Here is a 22,646-nt window from a genome sequence, read left to right on the forward strand (position 1 = left end):
GGTACTTCGTGACCGGGAGGCATCGTCATGTATACTTCTGCCGATAGGGCGTCCGTTTTAAGAAAGCAGTGACTGCGTCCCAATGAAACAATCTTCCAGTCGAATGCCGCGGCGAGGCCGATGAGGATGCGTAACGTGGTGGCCTTTACTACTGGAGAGAAGGTTTCGTCGTAGTCGTATCCGTATCGCTGTGTGAAGCCTCGTGCGACGAGTCGTGCCTTGTATTTGTCGAGAGATCCATCGGCCTTTTTCTTGATGGCGAATACCCATTTGCAGCTGACCACATTGGTGGCTTTGTTTTGTGGGTGGTCTACGAGGGTCCAAGTCTTGTTGGATTCATGACTTTTGAGTTCTGCCTGGATGGCACCTTCCCATAGGGGCCAGTCGGCGCGCATGCGAGCTTGTTTCAGGGTGGCCGGTGGCTTTGAAAGATTTGTTGTCACGTGCCGGGCGTAATCGCCAAGTCTGTGGGGCCTTGCCCTAAGGTTGTAACGTGACTCGTCACCCGTGCTCTCGTTTGCGTTGTTTTTGTCTCCCACTGTTCTTGTATCTCCCACTGTTGTTGTATCTCCTCCCACTGTTTGGTGAGGAGTCGGGAGACAGAGCGAGAGAGTCATCGGACTCGTCATCTATTTCTTGATGCCGCGATGGGGAGTCCCGGCCTCGGATGTCTTGAGGTCGCCTTCTTGAGGGAATAAGGTTGATCGGTTCATGGAATTCGTCATCTGTGGATTCTGCTGAAGGAACAAGTTGTTGAGTTGGACTCTCCAGTGAATCACCGCTCTCGGTAGTATCTGCTAATTGCGCTTCCTCTATTGAGGCGAGATGAGGGTAGTTGGTGGCTCCCACTGGTTGACTGGGTTCTTCGGACGATGGGGAAGTCCTTGGGATGTTCAGCGATGAGCGGACCGGGGCCGGTAATCCTGGCCTCGGGAGATTGTTTCCCGTGGTTCCAGTTTCATCATCTGAAAGTTCCTCGAAGGGGGCTTCAGATTTTCGCCGAATCCGCTCGTTCTCCCGGAAGATGACGTGCCGACTTGTGAAGATCTGGCCGGTTTCTACGTCCATGAGTCTGTATATGTAAGGGTGGTTATTGCTAACATGTCCCAGGTGTATGCATTCAACAGACTTGGGATCCAGGGATTTGCGGAGTTCGTCAGGTACGCGTGCCCATGCTTTACACCCAAAGACCCGGAGGCCTTGAAGATCCTGGCGTTTGCCATGCATTCCTTCATGAGGTGTCTTGGAAGAATCCGTGCTGGTGGCCGACATGTTTCGAAGCTTCAGCCCGTGACTGAAGGCGAATGGCCAGTACTGGGTAGTCAAGTTTGCTTCTTCTAGCATGCACCGAATATAATCCCTGACAAATCTGGTTAGTGCGCTCCACGAGACCGTTGGATGTGTGGTGTGAATCTTGGAGTGACCTCTCGTCCTATACCTAACGGTGATGAGGGTAGTTCGAGAACTCTCTGCTCAAGAATTCACCACCATTGTCCGTTCGGACTCGGCAGATACGCTTTCCCAGTTGCGTTTGGGTCCATCGATCGATGGTTCGGAATGCTTGGAAGGCTGATGACTTATAGATCAGTGCCGCCCCGAAGCAGTATCTCGTGCAATCGTCCACCATGAGTAGGTAATATTTCTCTTTGGATAAGCCTTCCGGCAGAGGCCCCGCAAGATCCATGTGAACTAGCTCGAGTGGTCGAGTTGTCTTGGGTCCACGGCTCTTGATCGGTGCGTGCCTATGCTTCGACTTGATGCAGGTTTCGCAGTTGTTCCCGACAGAGAGAGCCCGACATAGCCTTTAGGTTCATGCCGTCGGTAAGCGATGCTGTCTTGAGCGTGGCTTGCATGTGGAGGTGGCCTAGCCGTTGGTGCCAGAGTTTGGCTTGGTCCAAGGCTTTCTCGCTAGTAACGAGTTTGGCTACTGCGGTGGTAGTTCCTTCCACTAGCAGGTAGTTCACATCTCCACGGCGTTTGCCCCTCAGGGCCAGTCGACCCTTTTTGTCGAAGATTTCGACCGTTTTCTTGGTGAAGTTGATGCTTCCACCGAGGCGTTGCACCTGTGGTGTAGAGAAGAGATTGTTCCCAAGTCCTGGAACGTGGAGGACATCTTGAAGTGTAATCGACTTCCGCGATCCCTTCGAGTTACTCATCACCAGTCTGACGTTGCCCATGCCAGCAACCGGAACTCCTCTGTTGTCAGCGACGAATACCTCCTGGACAGGAGATGGTCCGTACGTCGAGAAGAGGGTCTTGTCGCCGGTCATGTGTCGGCTTGCGCCAGAGTCAATGATCCAGGTTTCATTTTGGGGAGCGACGTTGTCATCGGGTGTGGACACGTGGAGACACAGATTCATCTCGTCGGAGTCGACTTGTGCCAGGTTTCCCGTCACTTTCTTGGTTTTCTTCTGCTTTTGCTTCTCGGTGCGATCCTTGTGTTTGGGACCTCCTTCCATGAAGCAGTCTTCGAGGTTATGGTTATCCCTCTTAGCAGTTAGTGCAGAATTTGTCTTTGCCCTTTTTGACAGGCTGCGACTGGGCTTGCATGGCCCGAGCTGGGTATTGGCGCCGGAAAGACTTTTGCTCGGCTTCTTCAGCCATAATCGTGCTGACGGCAATTTCGTAGTCTTCCAGGGCCTTCTTGTTGGCTGTTTCGTCGGAATCTCCTTCCTTCTGGAAGAAGAGACGAGTGTTGAAGTAGAAGATCTTTCGCCAGACATCGTGCTGGGGACCGAGGCCACGCAGAAAGGTTCTCAGTTTGCGAAGTCCGCTAACCGGAGCATCCACGTGGTCAAGTTTCCTGCAGATAGTCTCCAACTTGTAGGAGTAGACGTTGATCTTGTCATCTCCTTGGTAGAGGTTCGCCAACTGCGCTTCGAGTGAAGCAATCTGCTGAGCAACGTTCTGCGCGTAGTTCTCGCGAAGTTTCTCCCAGACTTTTCGAGCAGTAGTTGACGTATCGACCAGGGCTTGCTGGGCGGGTCCAAGGGAGTTGAGGAGTATGCTGCGTGCTTCCACGTCAGCTCGATAGTACTCGGCGATATCCTTAGTAGGGAATTTGTTGCCGAGCTTCACTTCCTTAAGGTCTCCCTCACCCAGATGTTCCTCGGGTTTGACGAGTCGTCCCTCGATGATGAACCATAAGTTCGCGTTTTTGCACGAAAGGACATTTTGCATCGAGGTCGCCCATTCGAAGTAGTCCTCCGAGGACATCAGCCGTTTGGGTAGTCCAACCCTCATAGAGGAGAAGGCAAGGTCTTGATCATTGATTGGGCTCATAACCTATTCAATATTTTCGCTGTGAATCCTTAGCGGGCGCTGGATGATCGAAGTCTCCCTTTCCTTAGAGAGGCGAGTTGGGACTGAGTAGGGTCGAGAATGGTTTGGGATGTATTTGGATAGTGTGAATTGGACAAGGGACTAACTACAAAGTGTGAGCGTTCCCTCTGTATTTATGTACATGAGTCGACTGGAGTATCCTACATGAGCTTCTCCCTATACGTCAGCTCCTCATACAACTGACTAGCTGTGGCCACAACTGGCCAGATGCATGAGTCTGTTCTCCCTCAGGTTCTTCCACTTGGTACGAGTCTGTAGCCAACGGCGTGTTCCCACAGTCGTCCAGCGACTTGTGTGAATCTACTCTGGGCTTCTCGCTACCAGCGCTATGTTGTGAAGCGGGGAAACTCTGGCGAGTTACTATACTTGCGCGCGTACCGCGGTCGTACTGCGGGTGCATTGAGCGCGTGTCGCGCGCGTATGGCGCGCGTACTGCGAGTGTATCGCACGCGTACCGCGGACGTACTGCGGGTGCATTGAGCGCGTGTCGCGCGCGTATAGCGCGCGTACTGAGACACCTACTCGTTCCCGTCCGGTCACTCGTGTATACCGGTTAGGTTACTGCAAGGGTTGCATGATTGTGGGCGATCAGACTAAACGCCAATCGTAGATATTCTAACATGCCCGGGTCACCCAGAAAGTCAGGATTCAAAGCAGCACAGGAAACGTTTTTTTTTCCAATCGTGAATAGGTTTTAGACATGAATTATGAATCACGAATCACGTCTTAAAAAAAGGGAAAAGTCGACCTGGGAACCACCCCAGGAACCACCCTGCGTGGCTCCTAGATAGCTTCTCGCAGCAAACACCCCTCGCAGATGGCTACTAGGGTGGCTCCGAGGACGACCATCCTCTCATTAGCTCGTCGGCCAGTCGCATAGGAGATCACACACAAGGGAACAAGACGTGGTATTGAAGCAAAACAATAATCACGAATGAATGTATTCGTAGCCTAGCAATTCACGAATCGAGAATCGGAGCGAGCGGTATATGGTCGAAGTCTCGCTTTCCCTAGAAAGGCGAGTTGAAATTCATGATTGAGTTTGATTGTTTGTGATGTTAAGAAGAATTCGCTGCGATCTCAGATGGCAATGAGCTGCGCTTCGTGCTTGGCGAGCTAATAACGAATCGTGAATCACGCATCATAAATTTTCAGACGAAAGAGCGGGGAAAGCTTGAGAAACATGAGTCCCGCAGCGTGAAAAGCGCGAGACCATTCACGACTCACGACTCACGACTTGGTTTCCAGAAACACACTCACGACTCACTAGAAACCGGACGGGAACGAGTCACGAGTTGCTGGTGAACGAACCTATCAGCAACTCACCACTCTAACTGGTCCAGTTACAAAAAAGCCAAAGGCCCGCTACATGGGGAATTAGATCCGAAGGTTCCGTAAGCTTAACAGCAGGTCCCGCTACACTGTTGGGAGGGTTCCGCTGTTCATATGACTCATAGCATAACGCTGGTAGCAAGAAGCCAAGGGTAGGTTCACACGAGTCATGAGTCGCTGGACGACCGTGGTACTACACCGTTGACCACATAATCGCTCAAAACGGTAGACCTTAAAAGGGAAGAGACTCACGCATCTGGTCAGTTGTGGCCACGGCTAGTCAGTTACGAGTTGTGTGAGGAGCTGACGTATAGGGAGAAGCTCATATACTACAAAGTCTCGCCATCATTCACGATTACAAAGCATACTGAGCTTTTTAATGTGCTTTCAACATAATTGAAGAGACAAACTGCTCGAGTTATCAGCGGTGGTGATTGTGGATAGTTGCCGGCAGAAGCAGAGTCGCAGAAAAGCATCGGCAGCATCAGCAGCAACGACTCAAGTAAAAAAAATCTAGCCTGAGCACTGAATCTGTCGCCATCATTCCCTCCCGCAGAGAAGCCACTCCTTTTGTGCCTGACAAGCCAACTGCCGCTATTACTGACAATACTGGGACCCCCACTGCTTTGCCCTCCGCCCCTCCGCCAGCTCCAATGAAGAAGAGGCAGCGAGTCTAAGGAGGCAGCTCAAGATTATGACAATGTGGCTGAGCGAAATGGAAGACAGTCTTGCCGATCGCCAAGCTATCGTCTGGCTGCTTCACAGCCACGATGAAGCCACCCGAAAAATCGATCCTTCGGCGGTCTCAGCGATACAGTCTTCCCTTCTCTCGCTCCAATCTCCTCAAATAGGAGCCGGCGGTCCCTAGCGCAACAAAGATATCCAGGTCCCATTTCGAAAACAGCTTCACATGCAAATGGGTATGGAATCCAAAGTCTTCCTGCCGCCGTACGTGTCGAATTCTCCAACACTTCACGGTGCTCCGGTCCTTCGAATTGACTGGAGCAAGCCAGCAGGAAGCTGTGCTGGACTTGTCAATGACATGGTTGGCAAGCTCGCCAGGAAAGAAGCCTCGACACAGCAAAGGATTGGTACTGTCAGCGGCCATCGGGCCCGTGTTGATGTCTGACTCACCTCTCTGATGGTCTTAGCAAGAGAGGCGGTAGCAACAACGCGACGCCGACGTTCCCAACAAGAAGGGCTCGAGGCACACCGCCTTGGGACACAACGTCTCCAAGTACCATTGCGTACCTCGACACGACCGCCGAGTTCATCCGCACCTCAATCATACATCGGACGCCCAACAAGGTGAAGATTGGCGGAGCAGGGCACGTTGGACGAGACAACGGAATTGAATGTTGGTGTGTGGTGTCGAAGGGTGGCAGGTGGCAGGCTGCCAAGTTCCGGTGGATCTTCACAAAAGCGATTCGACTGTACGGCACCACGTTTGGCATCGTGCAAAAGACATTCATGCACGTGAGCTCGCTGAAAGAGGTGTCTCTGGACATGCTCGGTAGACGTCATCCCGGCCCCGGCCTCATTGCTGTTACAGGCATCCGGCTCGCAATGGACAATAACAGCGACTATGGCGAAGAGATTGTGATTGACTCGTGACTTGGACTGCTTTCACTACGAATTTGCCGTAGTGCCCTTCACCGCCAGAAACGATGGCTGACTTGCCCTCAAGAAGATCTGAATCCTTACAACTTTCGTCGCGATAGATGTCTTCATTTCTTCCTTCCCTCATGACTCAGTGACTTGGCATTTGACTCTGTTTCACGCCACCACATGATCCGAAACGTCAAGCTCTGAAGTATACGCACCGGCAAGGCACTCACGACTGAGGCAAGATAAGTTATTGAAGGTGTGATATTTAGATCCACGCGATCCGACATGGTTAGATTTGTCTCGTGTCTTCTCTTACCTGTGACTACAGTATTTTGACAAGCTTCTTTCCCCCGCATGTACATAGACACATCTTGCTTCCTTTGCTTGATGTTGCCAAATCAGAGTATGCCTGTCCATCTGTTCGAAATAGCAGGCCGGGACTCTCGACAACGTCGCTTCACCTACTCTGCTCTCTCTTCTATCAGACCGGTCAGAGGCGAGGGTTTCTTCTTTTCCAGATTCTACCGCTTTGCGCCAGTGTGTGGCCAACCGCATCCTCACGTTAAAGCTCACATGCAGCGGAGATCCTTTCGACGGCTCACTCTTCACCGGCACTCACGACGCGATGGCTCCAAGATCAGTGATTAGTGATTGTGGATAGGTTTGCCATCCGGTAGTACCACGAAGGATCAACGAAACATATATAATACGGACGAGGTTGGGCTACGTGTTTGACCGGACTGCTAGAGAGCGCGTGGTTGTACCTACTTGAAGGCAGTGCAGCAACACGTTTCCGGTGCATCCAAAAATCTGAGAGTTGACAACAGCCGTTCGGTCAGGGGCTACCGGCGGATGCCGACGAAAGGCCACATCTACGCTGTTGGAACGCAACGCACAGACGTATGGACGACTTCCCAGTCATGCGTTGACTTCTGCCTGGAAGCGAGCTGCGGCGCTCTAGGCGTCAAATTCGAATCATGACATGGTGCGAATCATCCCGGTGCGGCGCAATAGCGCGTCGAACGCCAACACAACACCGTCTGCTCAGCATCTATGGTTCAAGCTCAACGCGCGTGATTGTGAGTGCGTACGATTGCACGTTCGACCGGAACAGGCTCACGAATCGAAAAGCTGGACTCAACAAGCCGGTTGTTACAAAGCGGACCTGCAGCGTGGGTGCACAAAGTGAATCCATCAAGTCCCTTTGTTTGCTTCGTTACCGGCAGGAAAAAGTGGGCATGGCATCAGCGTACAATGCCGATCGATAGAGTGTCATGCGAACTGTACGTGTGGCGATCAACGACCTCATAGCTTCACGTCGTGATTAGCTCAGATCACATCGCACGCTTTGCTAGCTTGTTTACTCAGGGCGCTTTTCACCTCGGTACATAACTTATGACGAATGAACACAGACACCCAAAGATAGGGAGGACAGCAAATCGTGAATCACGAATCGTTAATGCTCAAAATACACTTCTATGCGGCCGTCGAGCAGGGTATGTGAAAACATCCAGCGAGGCACGATGAATGTATACAAGAGAGGAGAATTGCCGGTGACATGTCGCTACGCCCGATGCGCAGCCGAGAGTTTTGGAACAAATTGCGAGAAAGGGCTCGGGTATATAATTTAAGCGGAGCGAGATATGCAATGCAGTACGGAAGGATCACGCTGGCCTGACGGGACCCGGACCAGGAGGCAGCGTGGAAGCGCCAGTGATGGCAGCTCGGCCGCAATCGCTTGCAAACATGGCATCATTGTCGTGAGCCACGCCGTCAACGACACAGTAGCGGACGCCAAAGCTGGGAGGGTTGAGACTTGTGACGCCCTGATCCTTGAGCGATTGATAGCCGTAGTAGTCCGACACGTCAGTCGAGGTGCCGCCGAGGAGGTTGATGTAAGCCCACCAGGCATAACCACGGTCTCGTCGGTTCTGGCCACCCTGTGACTGGACGGGACAACTCTGGTCGCCAGTCTGGTCACGCGAGTAGGTGTCAAAGTCACCAGTCATGAGGGTGATATCCTGAGCGACCCAGGAGCGGAAGCCTTGGACGCCGTTTGGGAGGCGGGCAGCCACATAGCGTGGGAGTGGACTGCCGAAGCCGTAGCCCCACGTGTTATAATTGGGGCAATTGTTGGTCGAGTTGGGCCTGATGTTGGTAAAGTAAGGCATGGATGGCGAGTTGGCAAGCACATAACTGTAACCAGTAGTTGGTCTGAGAACGCTGTATTTGGTCATCATGCTGGCACCGCCAGAGTGGGCAACGACGTAGACCTTTTGAAGGTTGGGGAACTTGGCTCTGTCATCAAGCAGAGCGACGAGCGAGTCGTAGATGTCGTAGGAGGAGCACGACGAAACGCCAGAGGGAGCCACGGCATCAGCCCCGTTGGCCCAATCGTTGCTGTTCCAGGCGAGATTCTTACTTGGCTGATACCACTTGCCCGAGTCGGCGCTGGAGTAAAGGTTGGGGGCAATGATGACTCCGCGATCGCCTACGACGTTGCGCACTGAGCTGAAGTAATCGTCAAAGTTGCGATTAGAGCCGTGCTGGACGATCCAGGCGGTGTCGGAAGTGGTGAAGCCATCTACGGGGAAATTTACGTTGACAAACATGGGAACGGTGAACTGGGAGCTAGCGCAACCCCGGAATTGGACGAGCCTAGCACCGGCGGGAGGGGCCGGGAGAGTCGGGGTAGCGCTGGTGGACGATGTGGATCGGGAAGTAGTAGCAGTGCTGGTGGTGGATGTAGATCTGGAGGTGGTAGAAGTGGATCTGGAAGTGGTGGACGTGGATCTGGAAGTGGTGGACGTGGATCTGGTAGAAGTGGAACTGGACGTTGTCGAAGTAGTTCGGGTAGTGGTGGCGATATTACGAGTGAAGCCATAGGAAGCGACAACCGAGCCACCGGTGCTGCCTGGACCTCCACTCCAGGTAGCAGTCGAGCGTTCCTGCTTTGCTGTGTAGAGGGTGCAGATGACGTTGCCCTCCGAGTTGCCCCTCATCTCGACGGGATGGAAGAAGCGGCAGCGAGAGTCCTTGTTGCAGAGGGTAGCACAGGCATTGACCTGGGTCTGGCTTAGCTTTGTTGCGCCAGAGATGGTGGATCGGGAGATGTATTGACCGGAGGCGGGACCATAAGAGACACGATAGCCGTCAATGCCCCACGAGCTGGTGTAGCCCGAGGGAGGCGAGAGGTTGGTGAGGTAACGGCGCTCAAAGTGGGCTTGAGCACCGAGGCCATCGTATGTTGATGTGAGCTGGTCGCTCGTGATGAACTCTGTCGTATTGGTGGGGAAAGGGAGTGCATATGCGAGGGGAGATACGACTGCCAAAAGCAACGCGCCCGTGAGCACAGTCGCTGCAGAGCGGACCATTATTGACTGAACAAGGCAAAGGAGCGAGACGGTGGTAGAGAAGGTAGGAAAAGTGGGGGCGGGGTGTCAATGACAAGACAAGGTCGGAGTTGGCAGCTCTTTATACGATAAACAGCAAGGGAGCAGAGAGTTTGAGGAGCGAGGCGGACGCGGAAAGAGGAGCCGGGCGGAATGGGAAAGCCAGCAGAGGAAGAGATGTCACTGGGACGAGCGATGGCTGAGCTTGGAAGGTCTTGTCAAGATTAGCCCAGGCCCTTGGTACAGCGGCAACGCGAATGTCGAGCAACCAGGAATGGAAAGGTTAATGACGAGATGCAGAACGGGACAGGAACGGAGACACGGGGGAAAAAAGAGAGAAGGCGCATGCCCCACGTCCATGTGTTTGCCTGAATCTGATATGAGACAAGGGACGAATGGATGGTACGAGCCAGGGAAGAGGGGTGCAAGGGGAGAGTACCAGTACGGACAGTCACGAATGCAGGGATTCGCAAGTTGAGATCGAGTTTCAGAAGAGGGAATCACGAATGGTGAGTGGGAAAGGCCACTTGCCACTCTGAGATGTGGGTTCTCGCTAGGGGAAAACGTACAACTCGACCGAAGGCAGAAAGCGAGCGCGCGTGTCGTTGAGAGGGAGAAGAAAGGGCCAAGCGAGGAAACTCACTCGGTGACTTTTGTTTGCAACTACAAGCAAGCAAGTCAGCTGGCAAGATTCGATCTAAGGTCAACCAACAAAGGGGGCGGCGCGGGAGGCAACCAACGCACGACGAGGCGGGAAATGGCATATGAGCAACGCAAATCGTGCAGCACGCGGATTCATGATTAACGCACCGTCGATGTCGCCGTCGTTTGGTTCCGCCTGGCTGGTTGAGGGCGCAAAGAGACGTACTGTAGCTCGACGCGCCGTTTCTTCATAACATTATACTAGTTAAATCTGGCTCGCCACTATTGCGATGGCTGCATGACTGCCTCGGCTGGCATGGAAAGAAAAGTCTCATGTCGACCACGGCAATCCGAGCCACAATAAAAACATGTTGACCAGTAAGCCTAGCTTGTCACTCCATCCGCGATCATCGGCTCTGATTGCGGAGGCATATGTCACGTCGACGACCGAGAACGAGGAGGCGAAGAATCGAATCTAACGGCCGATCGAATCTAGGTATTCTAGGCTATGGCCAGCAGATAGGGAGTTCCAACCAAAACCTATTACCTATTACACCACACGCAACCGTGATAGCCGTGCCCCACGCACATTCACATTTGGGATTGTGTGAGAGGCGCGATCATCAAGACACATTCATGATTGATGCCAAGACGGAGGATGAGTCGACCAAGCGATCGAATCCTGAAATGTTTGAGACTCGGGTGTCTACGTATGGAGCGTACAAGTTCGAGGGACGCCACGACATGCCAGACTCGAGAGCGGGAGCCACGAGTCGTGAATCGTGCGTGCAATGCCAAGCCAAGTCGAATCGTGGTTCGTGGTTCGTGGTTCGTGGTTCGTGATGTGTGATTATGCGCCGTCATGGTTTGTTGGCTGAGTCTCGCCTGTTTCGAAACGGCCAGTTTGGATGGGCGGGGCCAAATCTCGCCCAAACGTGACGGCTTCCACGCGTATAGGCCAAGCCCCGACCGCTTAAAGCAACCCTACATGACCAAGTCACGATTTCGGTGCAGCGAGTCGTGAGTCGTGAGTCGCGAGTGTCTTTTTTTATATATAATAAAACAACGCTGCTAAGTTATCCTTGGTCCCGAGATCAGATCCATGCCGATTCGAATCTCCGCCGTCTCGTTTACATCCAACAATGTCACATCAGCAGCAAAGCAACGCAACGCAACGCAACGCAACGCAGATGATACAAGCCAACATTTGCAGCAATACCGACCAAAGAGAACAGAGACGAAGGATATCACGCTGATCCATGTAACGTGCAGAGGGCAAGGCAAGGCACCGCCAAGCGGGAATGCGCAAAGACACCCTGAACTGAGGAATGTATGCCCTCGACGGATGTTTATCGTTAATTTACTCGTAATTACCTTACTATTCTTGTTATTTTTGGGCGTTTCGTGCCTGCATTTGCTGTGAGGAACAAACCCCCGAATTTCAGAACCGCAATCACGAATCGTGAATTGGAATGCGAAATTCTTCAGCCGACTTGGAAGATGGCGCAACACGCATTCATGATTTTGACGATTTACTGTGAGTAATAACTCACGACTAAACCCAACGCAGGACGCTGCGCTAGCGAGCCAAGCAGCCAAACAGATGCGCATCGGTCAAGATCGATCGTGCATCGCCCCGATTTATGCTTCACTTCCCCGTTGTTGCGCTCCAGTCACGAGTCACGCGGGACTGGCGTGTGAATTCTGCCCGTCGTGTTAGTTCAACAGCCAACGCTTTCGCTCTCGCTCGTGGCTCGTGGCTCATGTTCCAGCTTCTCACTCGACCCCTGCCTCACAGCAAGTTTTTGCGAGGCTATGCATCGGCATGTTCCTCGTCACGTACACTGCGACTCTGACCGGGTCGCGTGACGGTCGATTCCGACATTCGTGATTGTTCGGTATCAGACAGCTGCGACGAAAAAAGGGGCAAAACAAAACGGCTCTTGCTCGTCTTAGCGATTGCCGAAGTTCACGAAGCTCACCTCACTCGCACTGTGTGCAGTCAGATTGCCAAGAGCAAGCCAGTCGCAAGTCGTCGTGACATGCAGCATACGCAACGCGCGCCCGTCAGCGGCTCGAAAACAAGTCGTTGTAGCTCTGGTACGTCCGAGCGAAACTGCGGATCTGGCAAGAGGCATCCTAGCAAGCAACCAGTACTCCCTGTGTCTGCCCTGCCAAGTGGATGTCTCTTTGGCCACAGATGGCCGTGCCTCGCCTTTCCATCGCCTCAACACCGACGCCGTCAAGCGACACAAAAGGCATAGATCCAGGAGGAAGCAAAGTGGAAAGAAATGTTGAGATGATTGCAAGTTCAATGCTGCTTCGGAGATTTGGACGGTCATTTGTTTTGCTGTTGCGCCATCATCTTTGCACTGTTTTCATCGAGACATGGTTCAATATAGAACAATGAAAAAGTTCAAGGTCAGCGTCACACTGCACGTCGCATCGAGTTTGACTGTCTCGCTCGACTACCGCCGATACATACTTTTCCTCGCCGAATCGTGCACCTACACGTTCCGAGTGCTTGAGGAACTTCTGAATGCAATTCGAAACGCACGTGTCCTGTTTATCGCCAAGCGCCAAGTCAAGAGGGGGTGGACAGTAAGTATCTCGGATTCAACGACGATTGTGGTTCTTGCGATGCGACTGTTGTATTTCGAAGCCTACCTCTTTCGAGCTGAGCGCCTTGGAAGTGAAATCATTGCAGCAAGACTCGAAGCATCGTTCAACGAGACCTGTGTAGAGCTTGAGAAAATCCTTCATCTGCTTTTGCTCGATGATGCGGGACATGGCCTGCTGCTCCGACGACGAGAGGTTCGAGACTGGACCGAAACAAAGCCCGATGCGGAAACAAAAGGTCAGCGAAGGATGCGCGTCTGCGACTGGGTGGCAGCATCAGTCGACTCACGATCCATGGTTGTCAGTCAATCAAAGCAACCTAGTTGCTGCGCCGAGGAATGTGTTCCGGTGAGAGCGTCTTGCAGGCAGCGAGAAGAGCGACAATGTCAGTTTCTTGGGCACAGTTAGCTGTCGAGAGATGTTGTTGAGCGTATCGTCTCCATATTGCGAATCGCTTGTAAAAAATCTGGAATTGTGAATCGACGGCGCGCACCGTCTCTGTCCCGAGATCCGCGTGCAACCGCTGTCAAGTCACACACGGCTGTCGCCGCGGACTTTGATGACTCGCGGATGACTCTGTCTCTGCGCAGAAGAGCGACTTCCGAGAAAATCTGGCTTATGTCAGCGAGAAGTTTGCTTTTCAGTCGTGAATCGACGAAGAAGGATTTTCTCCACCTCTGCCTTTGAGATTCACGATGGGTGATTCGTGATTCGTGATTCGTGATTTGTGGTTCTGATTGACTGTGCCCAACACGAAACTCGCATCGAAGCAGAAACTCAGCACGTCTGGTGGATTGCGAACATCATCCACAGTAGCCTCGACGCCGCTTGCCTCTGCATCGTCCACCATTTAAGCCGCCATCTTTGATCAAGTCGGATTCAAAGTCAGCAACCCACATTTGCAACGGCAAGCTAATCACCCTGCACCTAGAAGCACATCGACGACACCTTTGTTTTCGCTGGTCCTACTCCTTCTTTCTCTCACGTCCAGCGTCACCATTACCACCGCACACGCATACGATACTGGCGTAACTCGCATCATGGCTGTTCGTTGTCAGTTTGAAAACTCGTCCGAGATTGGCGTGTTTGCTCGGCTTACGAATGCATACTGTCTGGTCGCGATTGGCGGCAGTGCGAATTTTTACTCGACCTTCGAGGCCGAGCTTGCCGATGTGATTCCTGTGGTGCATTGCTCGATCGCAGGTACGCGCCTCGTTGGGCGTCTCACCGTCGGCAACCGTCACGGTCTGCTTGTTCCCTCCACAACCACCGACCAGGAGTTGCAGCATTTGAGAAACTCTCTTCCCGAGTCTGTTGCCATTCAACGCGTCGAGGAGCGTCTTTCGGCGCTAGGAAACGTGATTGCTTGCAATGGTAAGTTGATGATATGTCGCAAATCTTGTGCGTTGCACTGTGCGTTTTTGTTTGTTTGTTTGCTGACCGACATTCTTGCTGTTCCCACCTGACTGTTGTGCGTTGGTTTGTGCTTGATGTTATCTAGACTACGTCGCATTAGTACATCCCGATCTGGACCGCGAGACAGAAGAGATCATTGCCGATGTGCTCAAAGTGGAAGTGTTCCGTCAGACGGTCGGTGACAATGTACTGGTAGGCTCGTACTCTGCGATTTCGAACCAAGGAGCGCTCACACATCCACGTACATCGTTGCAGGACCAGGATGAACTGTCTTCGCTTCTCCAGGTTCCTCTGGTTGCTGGAACCGTGAACCGTGGTTCGGACCTCATTGGTGCAGGTCTCGTGGTCAACGATTTTGCCGCTTTCTGTGGCACCGACGCCACCGCTACCGAAATCAGCGTCATCGAGAGCGTCTTTAGACTCACCGGCGCTGCTAACACTGGTGACGCCGTCAACCAGCTCAGAGATGCGCTTGTCGACACCTATGCTTGATCCTAGCTTCTTGCCATTCTACTCGACCTGTTTGCCTGTTCATCTCTGCAATCATCAGCCGCATAATCTGATTGCACACAAGCTCTTCTTTCGCCACCTCCAACGGCCATCGTGCGAGCCTGCTGAGTGATTCAAAAAGCAGTCGAATATCGTGAGCCTTAACTAAAAAAAAAAAAAAACACGGCCACTTGTGCATCTCAAACGCGAATGGCTCTGTGTGCCACATTGTGATTGCTTGAGCCAGATTCGAGCCACAACTTAAGTTACTTGGTGCACTGCGTCTTGTACATTTTCTGCCATTGTCTATTTAAGCTGTGGGGCGAGGATGCAACGTACAGTGTGCGCCGTGCCAGTCTCAGAGTTCATCCTTGACCTGATGTCCGCCGTCCTGTTGCGTCTGTTGCGCCTGCTGCTGTTGAGGCGGGAAACAGACCGCCGGGGTGGCGACCTTGATCGAGTAGATGCATTTTTCGGCCTCGAACACGTCGAGCACCTTGTTCTCAGTAGAGCACTCGAGGTCGACGATTGCACTGCGCTCAGGACCGTTCCAGCATTTCTGACCTCGAGCATAGATCTGTTGCAACCAGTATGCATCCTCGTCTGCAGACTTGTCGTGCTTGGGATTGAAGTTGGTGAAGGTGCCGAGCGAGATTTGCGCGCCTCCGTTGTTGGGGATCTGTGTGGCGCGACCGAAGAAGCAGTATTCGTATGTGTATTCGCCCATGTCTTTCGAGAAGCACTTGTTCTCCAGCGCCTTGAACTCGGCGGAGCGGCCGTAGCGCGTGGAGAATTCCGAGAGCTTCTGTTTGAGGCTTGAGAGCTCGTGTGTGGTGCGCGAGAGGTGCGCGGCTGCATCCGTGTGCGCGCGTCGCGCCACCGAGACGGTCTCAGGTTCCGACTCGGAGCCCACAGACGACTTGGGTCGCATGCGCTTGACATCCGTGATGACATTGGCCTTCATGAGCACGTCCAACAGAGTGTCGACCATGGCTTCAAAGTACGGCACGATGCCGTCCGGAAGGTATTCGTGGATGCGGAAGAGTAGACCGCCGTCAGTTTCGCTAGCATACACACGCTTGTCGTCCAATGCACCGCCAAGACCTCGATCCATCAGATCGAGCGGATCGTCACTCAACAAAGTCGAAAGCTTGGCCCAAGGCCAGTCTCCTTCGTCCAAGAGCTCGTTGAGCTTGGTGTTCTCGCCAGCGATCTGATCGACATTGTTCTCGCCTTCCTCCTTGACCTCACCGGTGGCGGTAGCAGCAGCAGCAGCAGAGGCGATACCGCGCCATTCCTTGTACGCAACAACGGCACCCTTGACCGCCATATCCTGATAGTTGGGGTTGTAGCCCTTTGCGAGATCATCGAGTAAGAGCGTCAGCGTCTGCAACTCGGCCTTGAGAGCGGCGTTCTTAACATGCAATGCCCTGATCGCATTCTGATAGTCAACGAGCTTTGTGTATAGCGGCGTCTTGACTTTGGCATCGATCAGCGCTTTGTCCGACGTCTCTGCGCGTGTCAGTTCGGCCTTGAATCTGGCTTCGTTCTCGGTGGCCACTTGTACCTCGATCTCAAGTTTGGCGATCTCGGCATGGAGCAGTTCCTTTTGCTTGCGACCTTCTGCGATATACTTGTCGCGCACCTTGGCGCCCGCACGACGAAGGTTGTCGAGCTCGGCTAGCTTTTTGCGGTATTCCTTGCCGACTTTTTCGCATCGGTTGGGGCAGCGGATCTTGCCGTCGGATTCATCGGAGCCGTCGCAGCATTCGGGATCGCAGATACCATCGTCTACGCGGCTGGAACGTATGTAGGCAGGCATGTGGCCCGTATTGTGACAGTAAAAGCTCGAGTTGGGACAGGCAGACGTGCCCGGTTCGTCAGATCCATCTGGGCAATCGCAGTAGTCATCATTTACAGCTGACCAGGAAAGCTCCTTGGAACCGTCAAGGCATTTCCAGCGCAGCTGCGATTGGGCGTCTTTTGTGGGTTGATACTTTGCAGCGTCTGTCAAGAGCTCGAACGGCGTAGAAGATCGATCAGACAGTGTTCCACCACAGCCTGACATGCAAAAGCGAGAGCGCACACTTACCTGCTGGAGCGACACCTCGTAATGGCGTGGCTGAGGAGGAAGCAGAAGCAGAAGCAGAGAGCGCACCAGCTGCCAGAGCGACGACTGCCAGGTTGAGTCGCACCATGATTGTGTAGTCGCGCAGATGATGATGATGCTGCGAGCGAGGCGCGGTTGGTAGAGAGAGAGAGAGAGAGAGAGAATCACATTCACGACTGGCTCGTGCTTTGGCGATGCGTTGAAATTCCGAAAGACTGATGATTGGGAGGCGAATACAAATCGGCGATCGTTGAATCCGATTGAAGCGATGCGCGGCTGCGTGTTCATGTGGGCGCACTGAAACCGAGCCTGTTGGACTCTGCACGCTGCTGTAGAATAGCAAACGTGAATTGTGAATGCAACACTTTGACGTGAGCAACCTCGACAGCTTACTCTCACCTCGGACGCTCGAGGGCTGTCAAGCAATGTCGGCACCAGCATCGTCATCCGCAATAGCACCATCGCAGCCAACTGCGCCAGGTCACGCGCGTCACTCTGCGTCTTGGTCGGCGTCCGCATCCGATCCGAGCGGTGCAACTTGTGCCGTCGCGCCTTGTACCTCTTTGACACCACCACGGACAAGGTAAGGTGCACGCTGAATATCAACTGAGCGAGATGGCCAACTGACAGATGGTTGGATCGAGTGGCGCACAAACAGGTTCGATGCATCACAGCTACAAGCGCATCTGTCGAGCACACTAGCCGCGCGTCTGCGCAACGCATCGTGGGACAAGTCGGACAAGGACAAGAATCGCGCTCTTAGCAGATCCATAGCCGAAGTCATCAAGCTCAAGATGTTGGGTAGGTTTACGCAGATCGCTGTGAATTGCGTTTGTGCATTGAAAGTGCTGACCTCTCCTATCTCGTGTTGCTGCGGATGGCGTAGAGATCGAACCTAAAGGTAGGTAGATGCTGTTAACGTCAAACCCAAGGCGGCCGTGTCGAGTACAGCCAGCAGCTCACCCCTAGACACTCTCTGCAATCAATGTACACGACATCGCACTTTGAACAGGCTTCAAATTCATCGTCCAGGTACAGCTCGTCGAGAATCTCGGTCAAGGCGGAAGGTGAGCGTCATTCGTGCTCGTCAGGGCATTGACGATGAGCGAACAGCTCGCTGATTTGTTTTTATCTCTCTCTCTCTCTCCGCGGTGTGCCGTGCTTCATGTTGACACTTTGCTGCGCTGTGCTGCGTGTCTAATCCGTTCTTAGAGGTAAGTGTGCCGCTGCTGTCGATTTGAGCGGCTATATCCGGTGTTGAGTCTAAGCTGACCACGGACAATGCCGGTATGCATTCATGATTTCTGGGGCAACAGCCGACCTGGCGTGTCACTGGCAAGACACGGACAGTGTTGTACAGGACATGTATTCGAATGTGAGTTTTTCGCAGCTTGTATTGCGTGCTGGTTGCACGTCGACGTGTTTCGTTGCGCTGACCCCTGCTGTTGATCTTTTCGGCGACCATCGTTTCGCGGCTCGCCTTGCTGGGGTGCGACATGTGGCCAGGACACACTCATCTGTAATGTCCTGTGTTTCGCGATTCGTACATGAACAATCACATGCTTGCTGTACTACGGCGTCTTGTTTGCAAATGAGTGCATTTCCGATCGCATCGGTGTGCAAGGAGTGATGGTGGAAAGCGTACATCACAGTAACACGGCGCGGGTATATGAAGCGATGCGGACCAAGCATGTGTTGCGTTGGTGCTTGATTCAAGCGTCTTCGAGATTGCGATCGAGGAAGTTTGTCAGCTTGTCCAGGAGGTGGGCCCTGACATGTGCAGGGAGCGTATCTACGGGGATGGCACGAGGAACACGAGACAGGGAGGTGAGCGGACGATTCATGGATGCAACGAGCGGCCCAGAGGTGTAGCATACCTTGCGCGTGTGGGGTGAGGACGTCGATGAGGTCCGGTACGCTCAGCACTGGTTGCTGCTTGGCCTTGGTGGTTGCATATGCTTGAAACTCGGATTCCCAGCCGGATTCGTCGAGCATTCGACGAAGCAGGATCAGCAGACGTTGCCACTCGCCCGAGGCAACGAGTCGTTGGTGCAGCGCGTTGTACAGTTCGTCGCCGCCACCTGCAGCCGCGCCGGTGGACAGCTCGCCTTCCTCCATTCTTGACTGTTTGCTTGGGCTCGAAGGCGATTCGAACAGCGATACACGCACACCCACAGAGATGCGAGCTGGCCAAGTCGCGAATCACGAAACGAAACGATACGATACGAAACGAACCGGAACGAACCCATCGTGCGTTGACACGTGATGGCGTTGTCAGCACACGCTTCGGAAATCGGGGTTGTGGAGAAACCGAGCACGATGCCGATTACGTAACCATCTGGATTTTGGATATTATTCGTGATTCACGATTGGTTTTGTTGGTGATTTTGTCGACTCTTTTGGGGACGGTTTTGATTGGACATTTGTGATTGTGCGTAGTGAGCGTACATTGCAATTCACGATTGTGACTGACGACTGTTGGTTGGTTATAAACGTCAGTTCGAGTTTGGACCGATGTCGATCGTGTTTGGAGCCACCAGATCAAAGGAAAGCGACACACTTGTTAGGTGGTTGGTTGTGTTGTGGTAGTCGAACTGGCGCATTCCATCGACGAGGTAGTGGTAGCAAGCATGGCATCATCCGCTAGCACTGATGCGGTACGACGACGACGACCGGAGTACGTGATCGAGCATATGGAGGAGGACGATCCGGACGCACCGGCTGTGTTTCCGGAATGGGCATTGCTCGAGTACCGACATATGCTGCAACTCGTAGGAGCTGGATCGACGGTGCACTTTACATCGCTGTCCAAGGCGTCGCTCGAGTCACTGGATGAATCGCTGCGCTCGTGCTCTTCGGTGGAGCACGCCAAGTTTGAATTGCATACAGCATCCATTACGACGCTCATGACGAGTCGCGGTATGACCAAGGACAAGGTGTGCCTTTTGGATCCCAAAGCGACGTATGCGATCTCCATCACCGATGCGGGGCTCGTGCAGAGCGATGCCAAGCCGAGCAGTGCTGGAGGACCGTTTGAGATGTTCCTGTTTGGTGGCATTCTGGGCGACGATCCACCGCGCGATCGCACGTCTTCGCTCCGCCAGCTCGGTTTCCCATCGCGTCACCTGGGCAGTATACAGATGACGACCGATACCGCACTTGGCGTCACCAAGCGCTGCGTTGAAGATCTGCAGCTGCTCGATCTCGACGACACCCGCCAACAGGAGCTCGCCTGGCGCGATCACACGCAAGCCACAGCTCGTCTACAGTGGCTCGACCATCCCGAGCTGCACTTTGGCCCACACGAAAGCGTCCAAATGCCTTTCAGATACATGCTCGACGATTCGCGCTCCGCAGAACCGCATGCCTCCAAGATGCCCCTCATGCCCCAAGGCATGTTGCAGTTGATCCACAAAGACCTCGGCAGGTCATTCGAGTTTTGATCCCGCATCGCAAACCATCAGCTGCCCCCTAGCCGTCTGAACCGAGCTTCACATGTAGCATCTCTCATCGAATCCACAGTCGTACGTGCGCATCAACAGCCAAATCAAAGCGCCAATAAACCCCCTCCCCGCCGTTGCGCGTTGAACTGCCTTTCTGCCTTGCAAATGCGTGCTGCCCTCTTCAAAAGAGACGGATTGGATTCCATGGTACAAAAGTCGCGAGCTAAAAAGCAAGGCAGAGCGATAAACGATGGATCGAACAAAACTATGGTGATACACTGTTGAGAGAGATGCGGTGTGATGTGCAATCGGAATACTGATACTGGGTCTACTGCTACGTTTTGCTGGTGGTGCTGGATGTTGAATACTGCTACGGTTACTGCTGCTGGTGCGCGGAGAGGGGGAAAAGACGGAAAAGACGAGCAAGAGGGGAAGGGCAACTTTGGATGAGTGCATGAGTGCATGATTGGGTGATTGGGTGATTGGGTGATTAGGTGATTTGGAATGGTCAGAGTAGAGCGTGACTACCTCTTGTTGATGAGCGAGAGGAACTCCTCTCTGGTCTTTTGTCGATCTCTAAAGACGCCCAGCATGCAGCTCGTGACGGTTGTCGCGCCGGGTTTCTGTACACCCCTCATGGCCATGCACAGGTGCTCGCACTCGACGACCACAGCTACACCCTGCGGACGCAATGCCTCGTCCAACGCCAACGCCACCTGCTTGGTCAATCTCTCCTGCACCTGCAATCTCCTCGCAAACGTTTCGGCGATCCTTGCCAACTTGGACAGCCCGATCACTAGTCGATTCGGAATATAGCCAATGTGGATTTTGCCCGTGAACGGCACCATGTGGTGTTCGCACAGGCTAAAGATCTCGATATCCTTGACAATCACCATTTCGTCGTGTTCCTCGTCAAAGATGGCGTTGGCAATTACGTCGCTCAGCCTCACTTCGTAGCCACGCGTCATCCAGAGCAACGCTTTTGCGTAGCGTTCCGGCGTCTTGACCAGTCCGCTGCGCGAGGGGTCTTCACCGATACACTCGAGCACCGTCGATATGGCACTTGCCAGACGCGCTTGGTTTGCCTCGGCCTGCGCCGGCGTGTGATTCAGACGGTCGAGTGTAGCCTTGGCTGGCCAACCGAGACCGTTGGGGTCCATGACGGGCGTTTGCGCACCTGAAGCGCACCACGACGAGCCGATGTACGTTCGCTCGCCTGTCGGAGTTCCCAGCCCACCGCCACGCGTGGTGGCGAGCACATCGAGATCAGGTGCGATCCTGGACGATGGCTGGCCGTGGTTGGCGAGCTGGGACGAGCTGGAGCGCGAAAGCAACGCTGTAGCCGCAGCTCGCGCATTCGACTGGTGGTGGGGTTGCGCCATGGACGCCGATGCCAACGTCGGGGAACTGATGGCCGATGAGCTCGCTTGCACGTACGATGTCGACGAGATGCAAGGTAGAGCTGCATTTGCCGAGCCCAGCTTCAGGTCGAGCGACGATACGCCATTGGCAAGCGCTGATCGCTGTCTTGTAGTAGGCGCCACCGACGCTGAGCGCTCTTGTTGTTGCGCATCAGGTACGTCGCCAGGGTCACGTCCACAATCTAGTCCGTTGCCGTCTGGCGCATACACGTCGTTGGCGCCGCTGGCACTGCTGTTCGAGGTGGGTGCCCGATGCGCAGCAGCACTCAACTCGTCAGTGAGACCCTTGAGTTGGCCCGATGTCATATTCGCACGTTGCAACGCGGAAGCGAAGAACGAATCGAAGAACTCCGATCCTGAAGCAGCGGGTGCTTGCGTATGCGAATCCTTCTGCTCGTCCGCCATGGTGTCCTCGTACGAGCGACGATGAAGGAGGTGGTAATGGTGATTGATTGAGGTCAACGCTCTCCAGCATCGACTTGCCAAAAAAAAAGCAGGAAAAAAAAAAGGAAAAAAGGGTGGTAAAAAAGAGAAAGCGGAAATGCGTACTTCGTATTCTATACACGATTGATATGTCTGTGCGTAGAGAATCAAGGCAAGAAGGCTGGAAAAAAAGACAAAAAAAGAAAAGGAAAGAAAAGGGAAATGTCGCGCGTCACAGTCGTGAGTGTCAGTTGACTCTCGACCAGCATTCCGTGATTATATTGATATTCTTGTCGCGACACAGATCGGCGATCAGTTCATTCATTATTAATCAAAGTTATACGATTTACGATTCGCGATTCACATTCAAGAAGCGTATCCACCTGTCAAACTTGGTCTCCACTTCCTC

General features: G+C 53.4%; 10 protein-coding genes across 10 annotated transcripts; 5 read left to right on the forward strand and 5 right to left on the reverse strand.

Moving 5' to 3' along the window:
• Positions 1-5,590: 5,590 nt before the first annotated feature.
• Positions 5,591-6,288, forward strand: UMAG_06439 (uncharacterized protein; the record flags this gene model as incomplete). Its single annotated transcript, XM_011394414.1, has 2 exons — positions 5,591-5,622; positions 5,826-6,288. 2 exons carry the CDS (start codon positions 5,591-5,593, stop codon positions 6,286-6,288), a joined length of 495 nt encoding a protein of 164 aa, XP_011392716.1.
• Positions 6,289-7,946: 1,658 nt separating this feature from the next.
• Positions 7,947-9,656, reverse strand: UMAG_06440 (uncharacterized protein; the record flags this gene model as incomplete). The annotated part of the gene is made up of 1 exon (XM_011394415.1): positions 7,947-9,656. One exon carries the CDS (start codon positions 9,654-9,656, stop codon positions 7,947-7,949), a length of 1,710 nt encoding a protein of 569 aa, XP_011392717.1.
• A 1,092-nt stretch (positions 9,657-10,748) lies between these two features.
• Positions 10,749-11,159, forward strand: UMAG_12043 (uncharacterized protein; the record flags this gene model as incomplete). The annotated part of the gene is made up of 1 exon (XM_011394449.1): positions 10,749-11,159. One exon carries the CDS (start codon positions 10,749-10,751, stop codon positions 11,157-11,159), a length of 411 nt encoding a protein of 136 aa, XP_011392751.1.
• Positions 11,160-12,654: 1,495 nt separating this feature from the next.
• On the reverse strand, positions 12,655-13,231 carry UMAG_12044 (putative protein transporter TIM9; the record flags this gene model as incomplete). Its single annotated transcript, XM_011394450.1, has 4 exons — positions 12,655-12,688; positions 12,802-12,878; positions 12,984-13,138; positions 13,225-13,231. 4 exons carry the CDS (start codon positions 13,229-13,231, stop codon positions 12,655-12,657), a joined length of 273 nt encoding a protein of 90 aa, XP_011392752.1.
• A 744-nt stretch (positions 13,232-13,975) lies between these two features.
• Positions 13,976-14,843, forward strand: UMAG_06443 (putative translation initiation factor 6; the record flags this gene model as incomplete). The annotated part of the gene is made up of 2 exons (XM_011394416.1): positions 13,976-14,309; positions 14,437-14,843. The coding sequence occupies 2 exons, from the start codon at positions 13,976-13,978 to the stop codon at positions 14,841-14,843; spliced, it is 741 nt and encodes a 246-aa protein (XP_011392718.1).
• A 355-nt stretch (positions 14,844-15,198) lies between these two features.
• UMAG_12045 (uncharacterized protein) lies at positions 15,199-17,038 on the reverse strand (the record flags this gene model as incomplete). Its single annotated transcript, XM_011394451.1, has 2 exons — positions 15,199-16,857; positions 16,946-17,038. The coding sequence occupies 2 exons, from the start codon at positions 17,036-17,038 to the stop codon at positions 15,199-15,201; spliced, it is 1,752 nt and encodes a 583-aa protein (XP_011392753.1).
• Positions 17,039-17,375: 337 nt separating this feature from the next.
• UMAG_12046 (uncharacterized protein) lies at positions 17,376-18,458 on the forward strand (the record flags this gene model as incomplete). Its single annotated transcript, XM_011394452.1, has 6 exons — positions 17,376-17,533; positions 17,609-17,751; positions 17,837-17,851; positions 17,963-18,017; positions 18,267-18,325; positions 18,457-18,458. Coding segments are annotated over 6 exons (432 nt in total).
• Positions 18,459-18,662: 204 nt separating this feature from the next.
• Positions 18,663-19,068, reverse strand: UMAG_12047 (uncharacterized protein; the record flags this gene model as incomplete). Its single annotated transcript, XM_011394453.1, has 2 exons — positions 18,663-18,742; positions 18,828-19,068. 2 exons carry the CDS (start codon positions 19,066-19,068, stop codon positions 18,663-18,665), a joined length of 321 nt encoding a protein of 106 aa, XP_011392755.1.
• A 512-nt stretch (positions 19,069-19,580) lies between these two features.
• Positions 19,581-20,393, forward strand: UMAG_06445 (protein-arginine N-methyltransferase SFM1; the record flags this gene model as incomplete). The annotated part of the gene is made up of 1 exon (XM_011394417.1): positions 19,581-20,393. One exon carries the CDS (start codon positions 19,581-19,583, stop codon positions 20,391-20,393), a length of 813 nt encoding a protein of 270 aa, XP_011392719.1.
• A 524-nt stretch (positions 20,394-20,917) lies between these two features.
• On the reverse strand, positions 20,918-22,219 carry UMAG_12048 (putative GTP cyclohydrolase I; the record flags this gene model as incomplete). Its single annotated transcript, XM_011394454.1, has 1 exon — positions 20,918-22,219. The coding sequence occupies one exon, from the start codon at positions 22,217-22,219 to the stop codon at positions 20,918-20,920; it is 1,302 nt and encodes a 433-aa protein (XP_011392756.1).
• Positions 22,220-22,646: the final 427 nt, after the last annotated feature.

Source organism: Mycosarcoma maydis, chromosome 23 (assembly GCF_000328475.2).
Source record: "Mycosarcoma maydis chromosome 23, whole genome shotgun sequence".
Classification (NCBI taxonomy): Eukaryota; Fungi; Basidiomycota; class Ustilaginomycetes; order Ustilaginales; genus Mycosarcoma; species Mycosarcoma maydis.